This window comes from Calonectris borealis, chromosome W (genome assembly GCF_964195595.1).
Source record: "Calonectris borealis chromosome W, bCalBor7.hap1.2, whole genome shotgun sequence".
NCBI lineage: Eukaryota > Metazoa > Chordata > Aves > Procellariiformes > Procellariidae > Calonectris > Calonectris borealis.
In genome coordinates this window covers 40,758,308-40,771,958 of record NC_134351.1, presented here as the reverse complement: position 1 = coordinate 40,771,958, position 13,651 = coordinate 40,758,308, and the positions used below count along the sequence as shown (strand labels likewise).

Genomic DNA, 13,651 nt, shown 5'->3' with positions numbered 1-13,651 from the left:
ACCGGTGCGCAGTGTACCCTGATGCCATCAAGCTATAAAGGGGCAGAATCCATTTGTATTTCTGGAGTGACAGGGGGATCCCAAGAGTTAACTGTATTGGAGGCCGAAGTGAGCCTAACCGGGAATGAGTGGCAGAAGCACCCCATTGTGACTGGCCCAGAGGCTCCGTGCATCCTTGGCATAGACTACCTCAGGAGAGGGTATTTCAAGGACCCAAAAGGGTACCGGTGGGCTTTTGGTATAGCTGCCCTGGAGACAGAAGAAATTAAACAGCTGTCCACCTTGCCCGGTCTCTCAGAGGATCCTTCTGTTGTGGGGTTGTTGAAGGTCCAAGAACAACAGGTACCAATCGCTACCACAACAGTGCACCGGCGGCAATACCGCACCAAACGAGACTCCCTGATCCCCATCCATGAGCTGATTCGTTGACTGGAGAGCCAAGGAGTGATCAGTAAGACTCGCTCACCCTTCAACAGTCCCATATGGCCAGTGTGAAAGTCCAATGGAGAGTGGAGACTAACAGTAGACTATCATGGCCTGAACGAAGTCACACCACCACTGAGTGCTTCTGTGCCGGACATGCTGGAACTTCAGTACGAACTAGAGTCAAAGGTACGCCACCACTGATATCGCTAATGCACTCTTCTCCATCCCTTTGGCAGCAGAGTGCAGGCCACAGTTTGCTTTCACTTGGAGGGGCGTCCAGTACACCTGGAATCGACTGCCCCAGGGGTGGAAACACAGCCCTACCATTTGCCATGGACTGATCCACACCGCACTGGAACAGGGTGAGGCTCCAGAACACCTGCAATACATTGATGACATCATAGTATGGGGCAACACAGCAGAGGAAGTTTTCGAGAAAGGGGAGAGAATAGTCCAAATCCTTCTGAAGGCCGGCTTTGCCATAAAACAAAGTAAGGTCAAGGGACCTGCACAGGAGATCCAGTTTTTAGGAATAAAATGGCAAGATGGACGTCGTCAGATCCCAATGGATGTGATCAACAAAATAACAGCCATGTCCCCACCAACTAGCAAAAAGGAAACACAAGCTTTCTTAGGCGTTGTGGGCTTTTGGAGAATGCATATTCCAGATTACAGCCAAATCGTAAGCCCTCTTTATCACGTGACCAGGAAGAAGAACGACTTCAGATGGGGCCCTGAGCAACGACAAGCCTTTAAACAAATTAAACGGGAGATAGTTCAGGCAGTAGCCCTTGGGCCAGTCTGGGCAGGACAAGATGTGAAGAATGTGCTCTACACCGCAGCCGGGGAGAATGGCCCTACCTGGAGCCTCTGGCAGAAAGCACCAGGGGAGACTCGAGGTCGACCCTTAGGGTTCTGGAGTCGGGGATACAGAGGACCCGAGGCCCGCTACACTCCAACTGAGAAGGAGATATTGGCAGCATATGAAGGGATTCGAGCTGCTTCGGAAGTGGTTGGTACGGAAGCACAGCTCCTCCTGGCACCCCGACTGCCGGTGCTGGGCTGGATGTTCAAAGGGAGGATCCCCTCTACACATCATGCAACCGATGCTACGTGGAGTAAGTGGGTCGTGCTGATCACACAACGGGCCCGAATAGGAAACCCCAGTCGCCCAGGAATCTTGGAAGTGATCACGAACTGGCCAGAAGGCAAAGATTTTGGAATATCCCCAGAGGAGGAGGTGACACGTGCTGAAGAGGCCCCACTGTATAACAAACTACCAGAAAAAGAGAAGCAATATGCCCTGTTCACTGATGGGTCCTGTCGCCTTGTCGGAAAACATCGGAGATGGAAGGCTGCGGTATGGAGTCCTATACGCCACGTTGCAGAAACTGCTGAAGGAGAAGGTGAATCGAGTCAGTTTGCAGAGGTGAAAGCCATCCAGCTGGCCTTGGACACTGCCGAACGAGAAAAATGGCCAGTACTTTATCTCTATACTGACTCATGGAATGTGGCAAATGCCCTGTGGGGATGGTTGCAGCAGCGGAAGCAGAACAACTGGCAGCGCAGAGGTAAACCCATCTGGGCTGCCGCATTGTGGCAAGATATTGCTGCCCGGGTAGAGAACCTGACTGTAAAAGTACATCACGTAGATGCTCACGTACCCAAGAGTCGGGCCACTGAAGAACACCAAAACAACCAGCAGGTGGATCAGGCTGCTAAGATTGAAGTGGCTCAGGTGGGTCTGGACTGGCAACATAAAGGTGAATTATTTATAGCTCGGTGGGCCCATGACACTTCAGGCCACCAAGGGAGAGATTCAAAATATAGATGGGCTTGTGATCGAGGGGTGGACTTGACCATGGACACTATTGCACAGGTTATCCACGAATGTGAAACATGCGCTGCCATCGAGGAAGCCAAGCAAGTAAAGCCTCTTTGGTATGGAGGACGATGGTTGAAATATAAATATGGGGAGGCCTGGCAGAGTGATTATATCACACTCCCACAAACCCGACAGGGCAAGCGCTATGTGCTCACCGTGGTAGAAGTAACCACAGGATGGCTGGAAACATATCCTGTGCCCCATGCCACCACCCAGAACACCATCCTGGGCCTTGAAAAACTAGTCCTATGGCAACATGGCACCCCAGAAAGAATTGAGTCAGACAACGGGACTCACTTCCGAAACACCCTCATAGACACCTGGGCCAAAGAGCATGGCATTGAGTGGGTCTATCACATCCCCTACCATGCACCAGCCTCTGGGAAAATTGAACGATACAACGGGTTGTTAAAGACAACACTGAGGGCAATGGGTGGTGGGACATTCAAGCATTGGGACACACATTTAGCAAAGGCCACCTGGTTAGTCAACACTAGGGGATCTCTCACTCGAGCTGGCCCTGCCCAATCCAAACCCTTACGTACTGTAGAGGGGGATAAAGTCCCTGTTGTGCACATAAGGAATATGCTGGGGAAGACAGTCTGGGTTACTCCTGCCTCCGGCAAGGGAAAACCCATCCGTGGGATTGCTTTTGCTCAGGGACCTGGGTGCACTTGGTGGGTGATGAGAAAGGATGGGGAAGTTCGGTGTGTACCTCAAGGGGATTTAATTTTGGGTGAAAATAGCCAATGAACTGAATTGTACGATGTTAGTTATTACATAGTACTGTATGTCATCACTTCTATGGTTACCATATTCCATATTAACAGTATTACAGTAAGAATCACCCAGATTAATGTAGGATGAACTCCGATGAAACTGAGCAAGGGGCAACAATGATAGAACCGGACGAGCGCCCAGAAGTGGCCTCCGCATGCAAGAGCCCAACACCACACACCATCTCTCCTGCCCTGCAAGACTGTTATGACAGGTGGAACCCGAAGTCATGGACTAAATGAACTCAACGGACGTTTTAGGGGGATGGCCCATGGACTAAGGGAATGATATCTCTGTGTGTGTATATATCAAAAGGCAGGGAAAAGTAGCAGTGACTAATTGGAATGTATGGGAAAATGTGAGACCTGGGCATGATGTAGATGGTATAGAATAAGGGGTGGATATTGTCCTGGTTCCGGCTGGGACAGGGTTAACTTTCTTCCCAGTAGCTTGGGGGGTGTGCTGTGTTTTGGGTTTAGTGTGAAAGGAGCGTTGATGGCCCATTGATGCTTTGGCTGTTGCTGGGTGATTCTTGCACCGGGGAGGGGGAGCACAGCCGGGGTGGTGGACCCAGCTGGCCAATGGGGTATTCTATACCATGTGACATCATGCTCAGTATAAAAACCAGGTGTGTGTGGGGGCTCGCCCCCCGTTCGTGACACTTGGTCGGCGGTCGGTGAGCAGTTGTGTTGTGCATTGCCTGCTTTGTGTATTCTGTTATTGTTGTTGTTCTCATTTTTATTATTACTGTTCTACTTAGTTTTATTTCAATTATTAAACTGTTTTTATCTCAACCCGGGAGCTTTCCTACTTGTGCCCTCCCGATTCTCTCCCCCATCCCACCGGAGGGGGGTGATCGAGCGGCTGCATGGCGTTTATTTTTGCTGGCTGGGGTTAAACCACGACAGCCACCTATGAACTTCTTCCAATAGTAGAAGTTTTCCAATAACGTATTAATAAGGATAGGCTTGTTATACTGAAGAAGGGGCAACTAGAAATAGTAGTGACCTTCTAAATACCTTTTATGCACAAGTGTCTTTAGCCACATCATGGATAAAAGCACATTAAAATTCTAGATAAAACAAGATACATAACCCCTCCACCAAAGAACATGGAAACGTATCATGTTTCCCAAGCACACCCTCAGTCTAAAATGTTGCCAGCTACTTCCTATGCTCCCTACTTTCTGTCTCACTCCTACAGACTACAGGCTAAAGATAGATTTCACTTCTTTGCTCACAGAAGTCCAAACTTCTTTACAGGCCATGTATTAGAGTATTTTTGAGGCAAAACGTGATACAATCATTTGCTTCATACACTTTCAGAGGGAGTGAACCAGGAGCAGGTGACAACAAATAGCTCCCCATGCCACCAGATTTGTTGCAGGACCTGCTTGGGTGGATATGTGCCTGGACTGCAGACACCGGGGTCAACTGCTACTGCTGATTTACTTCCTCCCATCGCTGAGGATGGCTTGGATTACACCCCTCCACAACACACATTCTGTTGAGCATGCGATGTCTATGAAGGCTATACTTTATTCAATAATCACATATTGGCAAACCTTGCGACAGGTGAGCATAGGTCATTATTAGACACAAGTGTGCCAGATCAGAATGGCAAGAGCAGCTCTAGAAAAAAGCTCCTGAACTCCCTTCAAACTATGGTCTATGCTGCTCCACAGTATCACAGACACAACTGTCACATCCACGTTCCAGAGAATAAAAGCCTGCCTTTCTCTACAAAAGGAGAAAAGCCCATCAGAAAAAAGCTAAACTTGAAGCAAATGCTAAAGTTTTCTTGTTTGCTCCAACAAGCAATGAGAATCTCGTTGACAATATAGATCACATCCTCTTGGAAAAATATCAATTTCTAAAACAAAAAATACCAATTTACTAAAAGTGATGAAAATTATGACATGAAAGAAATACAATACCTGTTTGTTGTTTTCATTAGTACGATGCAGCCTTTTGAGGGACACAGTGTGTCTTATTTTCCTAGCAACAGAAATAATCAATTGTTACCATATCAAATGGTTAAGAGAGAAGTTAAGTGATATACTGCTATTTTCTAAAGCAGAGTTCTCGATGCCCTCATGAAACAAGATACCAAACCCAACACCAAACAGACGACTGAGCAACAAGCACTCCTTCAGTGTTACAGCTGTGTTTTTGTCCCAGGACACCTGATTCTTTTGCTCCTGCAGGAAGTCACCTGCACATCTGGGAGCAGAATTTGGCAACATGTCCATAATACGATGTAAAGGTGCAAGCACATACAAGCATGCACACAAACAAGAGGATCGCCCAGCTGCTGATCCTTCCAACTGACAACAGTTTGGATACTGTAGAATAACTTCATAAAGAAATGCATGGTAACAAGAACCTAAACATCAACTTTCAGGTATCTATAGTAGTAACACTATTAATTGTTATGACTTTACAGTTCTTTTAGCCAGCATATGATGACATCAAAATGGACAAACATCAGCAAAGAACACAGCCTTCTCAACTTCGCTTATTCTTTTCACATTGCTAGAAGTCAGTAGTTATATCATCACCCTGCTACTAAATACATGGAGGTTCATGTCAAACTTACAGATGGGGAAAGCAGAGAGAAGACCCTAAAAAACAGAAAGCAGTTATGCTCTGGACAAGTTAGTTACCCTCCTTGACCGATCACAGGTGTTATCTTCACATGCTGCTGGATACTGTCTCCTGATTTTCTTCTTGCATAGTAAACCCCTTGCCATTCCTAAGCAAACACACACAACAGAGACAGCATCTAAGAATACATAACTTGCAGACAATTATTCATTTATTATTACACAGTCCTTACATAGTAAATAATTACATATTGTTTCATGGTTGTATTTTTTTTAAATAGTGTAAAATGTATTAATACAGAGTAGCACCTTTAACAGACATTTGCTTATCTAAGGACAGTGTAAATTTTTTTCATATGTTTCTTTTGTGAGAGAGTATATGATTTTTACAAAGAACTTTAGGAATCATCTATTTTGAGGGGTTACAAACGTTCTTTCTACGTACCACCATAAGCAGTGGTGGCTGCAACACATTCAGAAAATATCTCCTTGGGAGCAGCAGAACCAAACTCTGTGCTGAACACCATACAGCTTCGAAGTTGTCAGTCCTCAAGCGATATGTATGCTAAATTTCAGAAACCCTTGACCTAAGGATGTCCCCTTCAACTAACCTCAGGTAACCAATAGCCTATTCTCACTCCATGACTGTTTTACCATGACCATGGACACCCAAGGCACTCCAGATCAGCAAAAGGAAGAGACAATTTCTTCATGGCATCTTTTATCCAATTCTCCTATGCAAATGCCCATTTGTCTGACTGGCCATTCATTTTTCCTCCATCTCCACTGCTACAGAAAACATCAAGAGGACTGCAGGCTAACCAAGAGCCATATATGCACCATCCTTAAGCAGTCCACTGATGCAGAGATAAAAGATATCCTCCGGTATGGACTGGGGAAGAAAGGAAGATAAAGTAGAAGACTTGTCTCTCCTTACCACCTCAAAGAAGAGAGATTTTAAGGCGGGAACTACTTGGCAGCAGAGTAGGATGAAGTAGGAAAACGGGTGGTAGATACCTTCTCTGTCACAGGCAAAGATGGGGACCACTACCTTCCAATGCAGAGGACACACAGGGCCTTTGACCAGGCAGTGCTAGCAGCTGGGCAGCCTATGTAAATGAGGAGGAGCAAAGCAAGAGTGGTCTGCAGATACTGCTAATGAACTAAGGTTGTGGCGAATAAGGACACGGACTCCGTCTGAGAGGGCACGAAGACGAAGACGAAAATCCCCTTATTATACAGCACAAGCGCCTTTTTATACCTCACATTATGCCACGTATGCACTTCAAAGAATTCCCTAGTACATCCCCTAAGCAAAGGTCATCTCGACACTCTTCCGCTAATTTCCTTACCTTTGTCACGCCCTCAGAACCGTTAACTGCCACCTCTTATCTCCCTTTTTCCCACGGCTTCTTTCACTTTCCATCTTCCCATGGCTTCTTGTTTACCAACGCTATGATACTGCTTGTACTCTCAGGCATTGATTCCTCCACATAAGGTGAACTTGCAAACTCCAGAAAATGACCCCCTGTCCTGGTTTCAGCTGGGATGGAGTTGATTTTCTTCCTATTAACTGGTATAGTGCTGTGTTTTGGATGTAGTATGAGAATAATGTTGATAACACATTGATGTTTTAGTTGTTGCTAAGTAGTGTTTACGCTAGTCAAGGACTTTTCATCTTCCCGTGCCCTGCCAGGTGCGCGGGGGGCTGAGAGGGAGCGTGGCCAGGATGGCTGGCCCAGCTGGCCAACGGGCTATTCCATACCATATGACGTTATGCTCAGCATATAAAGCTGGGCGAAGAAGAAGAAGGGGGGGACGTTCGGCGTGATGACATTTGTCTTCCCAAGTAACCGTTATGTGTGATGGAGCCCTGCTTTCCTGGAGATGGCTGAACACCTGCCTGCCGATGGGAAGTAGGGAATAAATTCCTTGTTTTGCTTTGCTTGCGCACATGGCTTTTGCTTTCCCTATTAAACTGTCTTTATCTCAGCCCACGAATTTTCTCACTTTTACCCTTCTGATTCTCTCCCCCATCCCATTGTGGGGGGAGTGAGTGAGCAGCTGTGTGGTGCTCAGTGGCCGGCTGGGGTTAAACCACGACACCCCCAAAGCTCAGACCATTGCTGGAAGTGACTCAAAGGTTCAATGAACCCCAAAAGTTCATGAAGCAGAGGGTGGGGCAGGGAAGGGCGAGAGGTACTTCTGCAACCCATAGGAGATGGGATGAGACTGTTGCGTGTATTAGGGGAACATATGGCCAGGAACATATAGCCTTTCTGTGGCTTGTCACCACCATGACAGGAGTCCACAGTGCACTGCAGATATTCTAACTATAGTTAGAAGAACAAACACCACTGGGTGCTGATATATTTTAGTCACAACTGATTATGCCACATGGTTCTTAGAGCATGCAGTTAATGAAGGCTCTGCAGTTATGATAGAACTGTTAAACCTTTTGGTTGGATGATGCAGCTACCCAAGAGACTGACTGAGGGACAAATTGTTATCTTCCAACTAACAAAAGCTCCATGTGCTCTAACCAAAACAGAAACACGGAAAATGTTCTTATGTTGATCTTAAACCAACAGATTGGTAGAGGGGTTCAGTCAGATCCTAAAAGCAAAGCTAAAGAAATCTGTAGTCACTTGTCTGAGGCATGGGTTATTGTGCTCCTAAGACATCTGAGGAGCAGAATTATGGTCATACATGTGCAACTCATGAAAACCGCACCTTGTGTTTTTAAACCTAGAGCATTAAAAATAAAGCAGAACAGAAATCGAAAGCAATTTTGCACAAGTTTATTTTCTTTACTTACCTTTCCTTTTTTAATAAATGTGTTGATAGTGTCTAAAAGATCCACACAGTTTTTATTGCTTTTTGGTAGTTCAGTAAGTTCCTTGCCAATAAGCTCTCCCTTGTGATATCCCATCATCCGTTCAAAGGCTGGATTAACATACTGCCAAAACAAAAGTACTTTAGGATAATATGAAGAACATACTTAAAAGATAATTACTCACATATAACTATCAAAGTGTTTCAAGATATACACCTAAAGCCATAACCACATATCCCTACAATTCAGTGTTTTTAATATAAAAATACTACGTAACGGTGAAATATTTTATTCAAGTAAGGAGTTGAACACAGAAGGTGATATGTAAACTGTTATCAGAACACACAGAAAGAGAACAAAACCCTCTACTGTACAGGTTATCTAGTTCTGCTACAGATTTCATGCTGGTTTTACCATAAGCAACATTACTTTACTGGAAATTATTATTTAAATAAAGTTACTAAAGGAAAGGTCTTTTAAAAATTCAGCAAGCATCAACATGCAGCATCCAGAAATAAGGCAGTTCATTGTATAGGGCTTTCTAATGGGCAACAGAACTAAATTACTGAAATAGAACAGAAACTACTGGAGCAAAGATCTCTTTGGGGTTCCTCTCTCCAAGTTCTACAAAATGGTTAACTTCCCCCCCCTACCTGAATGACATGATCTTCACTGGTTATTTCTATAGCTTCCTGACAATGGTCTAATGCTGTAAACACTTCATTACAAGCCCTGAAATTAGTAAATTATTCACATTAGTTTTATTGTTAGAACATTTTGCTCACTATAAATATATTATTACATTGTACTTATCAGTAGATGAATCACAAAGTAGCATGTTGTTTTGACTAAACCATGCCACCATCTCCATCATACTTTTTTTCAGGAAATTCAGCTTCAGACATCCCTGTTGTTCACATGTTTTTACTGCAGATCACATTGTAAAATTGCTCATGGGTACTGCAGCATCTTAATAGTATGTTTCTTTCTCCAAACATGCTCTAGACAGCAGGAACTAACAATTAGCAGTAAAAATAACAAACAGCTTTTACATCAGAATAGAAAGTTTGGTGATCATTAAAGATAGGGAACACAAAAATCACCACAGCAGATATATGAACAGTTTTCCACACAGCAAATACATCTCCACTATCAAAAAAGTTGTAATGCAATATAATTGGAGGAAATAATTTAAGCCATCTCAAAGTCCTAATCAGAAAAATATCACTTTTCCCATTTTTTTCAGGGCTATCCTTGAACTAATGCAGGAAAACATGGTGGGGTTTGAATTAATACTGATGACTAGCAAATCATTAGCAGAGAAGCATTCTGCCTCTGGATTAAGAAATACAGGACATTGCTAGTTCTGCTCATCATGAAAGTGACTCAAAAACAAATAGGATGCACAAAGAAATACACACAAAAGACATATACATGCAACCACGTGGATGAAGATTTGTAGGAACAAGTGTTGTATATAGAAGAGAACAGCTATATTTTGGTTCATACAATAAAAGGAGCTCCCAATGTAATTTTACAAGGGATGTTCTAGCAGTCCAAGCCAGCTCCACAGTGTGATTTTGTGCTGTGTGAAACAACTAATTTATCTCAGTGATAAATGCCTGTCTGGTACACCAGCCACTAACAATTGTCATTAAGTAAGCTTTCTGCAAGAAAACACATAGCTATGTTTGCACTATTTAAACCTTAGTATTTTCATTTGATCTGGCAAGCAATCCAGCAAAATTACAAGTTTAAATGGGCCATATTCTCTTTGATTAATATACACCTCCCACAGATGTCCAACCAAGCTTCAAAACAGAGAACCAGAGAAGCTATGCAAAGTCCCTGCTTGGAACAGAAAGACACTTCTGACCACCGAAATGACCTTATATACTGCTTTCTTGGGCTGGTCCTACTTTTTCACAGTGTTTCTCTTGTTTCTGAACACCTGAAATATCCTGGTTTTAATTCCATCGACTAACTTTCTGAAAATATTCTCTCTTGTCTTTTACATTTACAAATCTCTATTGAAGACCTATTGAGACAGCAAACAGATCAGAGACCCAGTGGGATAAACATACAGTGCACCACTTTTTTCCCCACTTAATTAAACCGTACAGATGAAAACAAATTATAACCAAATAGCATTACCAAACACTAGTTCTGCTTAGTTTTTCATGGCAAATTCATTTAGAGCACCTGCCTAATCAGGCAGAGGTAGGAGGAAATCCTCTGTTGCAAGACATCAGCTTCTCCAAGTTACAAGTAAGCCTTTTCAGAAAGTTTATCTTTTTTAAAAGACTACTTCACGCCCCCAGATGTTAGTACAAACATTGCTTGTAAGCATTATTTGTGCTTGTTACATGAAAAGGAGTATTTAACTATTTAACTATTCTGGGCCTGCATCTATTAAACTGTTTAAACTATTTAACTATTCTGGGTCTTCATCTGGCAGTGGCAGTAGCAAACCCAAAAATACCACATCTGGATATTTTTCATAGTATTTTGCAATGCTGCCAACGTTTTCGGAAACAGTCACGTTCAGAGGTGATGTGAATATATTATACACACACATAAATATGTTATTATCAATATACAAAAGACATGATAAAGAATACATTTTATATAATGATATTATTTACATAAATTAAAAGGAAGTAGGCTCACAGTTTATGTAACTACATTCAAGAGAGCAAAAGCAAGCAGAATTACAAGTGGGTGGTATACCACTGTTTCCATAAACAATATGGATGAAAGAACTGTCAGTAGATTAAATGCCTCTAGAGACTGGCATTGTTTCCTTCAAATTTTAATGGATTTCAAGACTTTTTTGGTGATGGCTTTAAATAAACTAGAAGAAAAATATGGTAGCCAATATCAGTCATGTTCCCTGTGTTTGAGTTTTAATTATTTGCATTCATAATTGATACTACTCATGTAGAGATGCTCAAACTGTATTTGCATCCTGTTCTTTAAATGAGTTATTCTATATGTTAAAGCAAGAAGTTTTGAATGAGAAGGATATAAAGTTTATTTGAAAAAGAAATGAATGAAAACAAAACATACAGCAAGAGACCATTGACACATATGTTAATACTTTAATGAAAAAAAAAGGATTGTTTTAATTCCTGTACATTTTGGTAAACAGTAAGAGACAGGTGGAAACACCAAAAAGCTTCTACATACAGAATACAAAGCGATGAATGCTGTAACACCCTCAGATAAGAAAATAAGGAGGCCATTTGCATAAATTTACAGTTTCTGGCAGGAATCTGACTTTGAACATTGCTGGGCAACAAAGTTCTATAACTGGAGTATTGGCTAAACTGTGAGAAGCGTAATCTTTAAAACTGTATCCAACAGCTTGAAAAAGTTTCCTTTTAGACTATAGCATGCCTGTTATTACAAAATCTAGTTTATTGGACTTAAACATAAGCTACAGGCATTGTGTGTGTGAATGACAGCTTAATGTTTATATATAAACTGATGTTTCTGACCTATACTGACTTAGTTCAGAAGTCACACATTTCACATTGCATTTACAACTAAACAACAAACCAAGTCAGGACCACTGTAACACCTAATTAACTTCTAAAATTTCAGACCTGCTTTATTTTCCTGCCGAGTCTTGGAAAACACCTATTAAAAATTGTGTAAGCCCAAATCCTATTTTTTTCCCTGAAAATTTTACTATAATTGCATTTTGCATGCACAAACACGTATTCACTTGAACATGGAGTCACTTTGAGATAGGTTTGCAAAGAAGGTCTTAGGAAAATCTACTTCTTAAACAGACACTGAAACCTGTAGAGAAATAATAGTATTTTCTGTAGATGGACCTGGAATTCATTTATGACATGCAGAGCACTACACCTTCTTTGGATGACATTCAACTTCAAAGGCTCTTTTTTCATACAGTTGAATTGCAAACATATTTACATGCATGTATAAGCACCTGTATTAAATATAAAATTAGCCACATTAAAGAAAAAGTGATAATGGAATGAAAGCCATTTAATTTCTCACTAAGATAAAAATCTGTGCTCCTGGTCTGCCAAGTCTTGCCCAAGCAAGAAAATAAAAACTCAGGGTATGAGGAGCCGGCTCAAGATTGTGTTCAGATTGCCTCCTAGTGGTGGTCGTCGGGGATCGTGGGGATGAAGGCTGATAGTTCCTCTTCGTCACCGCTATTAACCTTTTGTTCTTGTGCAGGCTCAGTTGTCCTCTTACTTTTGTCCAAACCGCAGGGTCGGTTTTAGCTGGTTCTTAAGGCAAGTTCTTAGTTCTTATCAGGAACTGTCCTTGTGAGGGCCTCAGTTAATTTACACAACAAAGTATCAAACTAATCCTTTAACTACTATCAATCACTCGACTACCTTAACCCCTTCTATCATTAACTCTGCGCTGCCAGTTGTTATGCTTCCCACAGGGCATTTGCCACCATCCATGAGTCAGTATAAAGTACTGGCCATTTTTCTCGTTCAGCAATATCCAAGACCAGCTGGATGGCTTTCACCTCTGCAAACTGGCTGGACTTACCTTATCCTTCAGCAGTTTCTGCAACTTGGCATATAGGACTCCATACAGCAGCTTTCCACCTCCGATGCTTTCCCACAAGGCGACAGGACCCATCAGTGAACAGGGCATATTGCTTCTCGTTTTCTGGTAGTTTGTTATACAGTGGGGCCTCTTCAGCACGCGTCACCTCCTCCTCTGGGAATATTCCAAAATCTTTGCCTTCTGGCCAGTTCGTGATCACCTCCAAGATTCCTGGGCGACTGGGGTTTCCTATTCGGGCCCGTTGTGTGATCAGTGCGACCCACTTACTCCACGTAGCATCGGTTGCATGATGTGTACAGGGGACCCTCCCTTTGAACATCCAGCCCAGCACCGGCAGTCGGGGTGCCAGGAGGAGCTGTGCTTCAGTACCAACCACTTCCGAAGCAGCTTGAACCCCTTCATATGCTGCCAATATCTCCTTCTCAGTTGGAGTGTAGCGGGCCTCGGATCCTCTGTATCCTCGACTCCAGAACCCTAAGGGTCGACCTCGAGTCTCCCCTGGTGCTTTCTGCCAGAGGCTCCCGGTAGGGCCATTCTCCCCGGCTGCGGTGTAGAGCAC

General features: G+C 43.0%; 1 protein-coding gene across 1 annotated transcript in view; it reads right to left on the bottom strand.

Annotated features, from left to right (window-relative positions):
• The window catches only part of LOC142074982 (high affinity cAMP-specific and IBMX-insensitive 3',5'-cyclic phosphodiesterase 8B-like), a 198,296-nt gene that overhangs the window by 42,251 nt on the left and 142,394 nt on the right, over positions 1–13,651 (bottom strand). Inside the window, 4 exon segments of the mRNA XM_075135982.1 lie at positions 5,025–5,085; positions 5,754–5,842; positions 8,512–8,652; positions 9,183–9,261. Coding sequence (XP_074992083.1) covers positions 5,025–5,085; positions 5,754–5,842; positions 8,512–8,652; positions 9,183–9,261 — 370 coding nt within the window.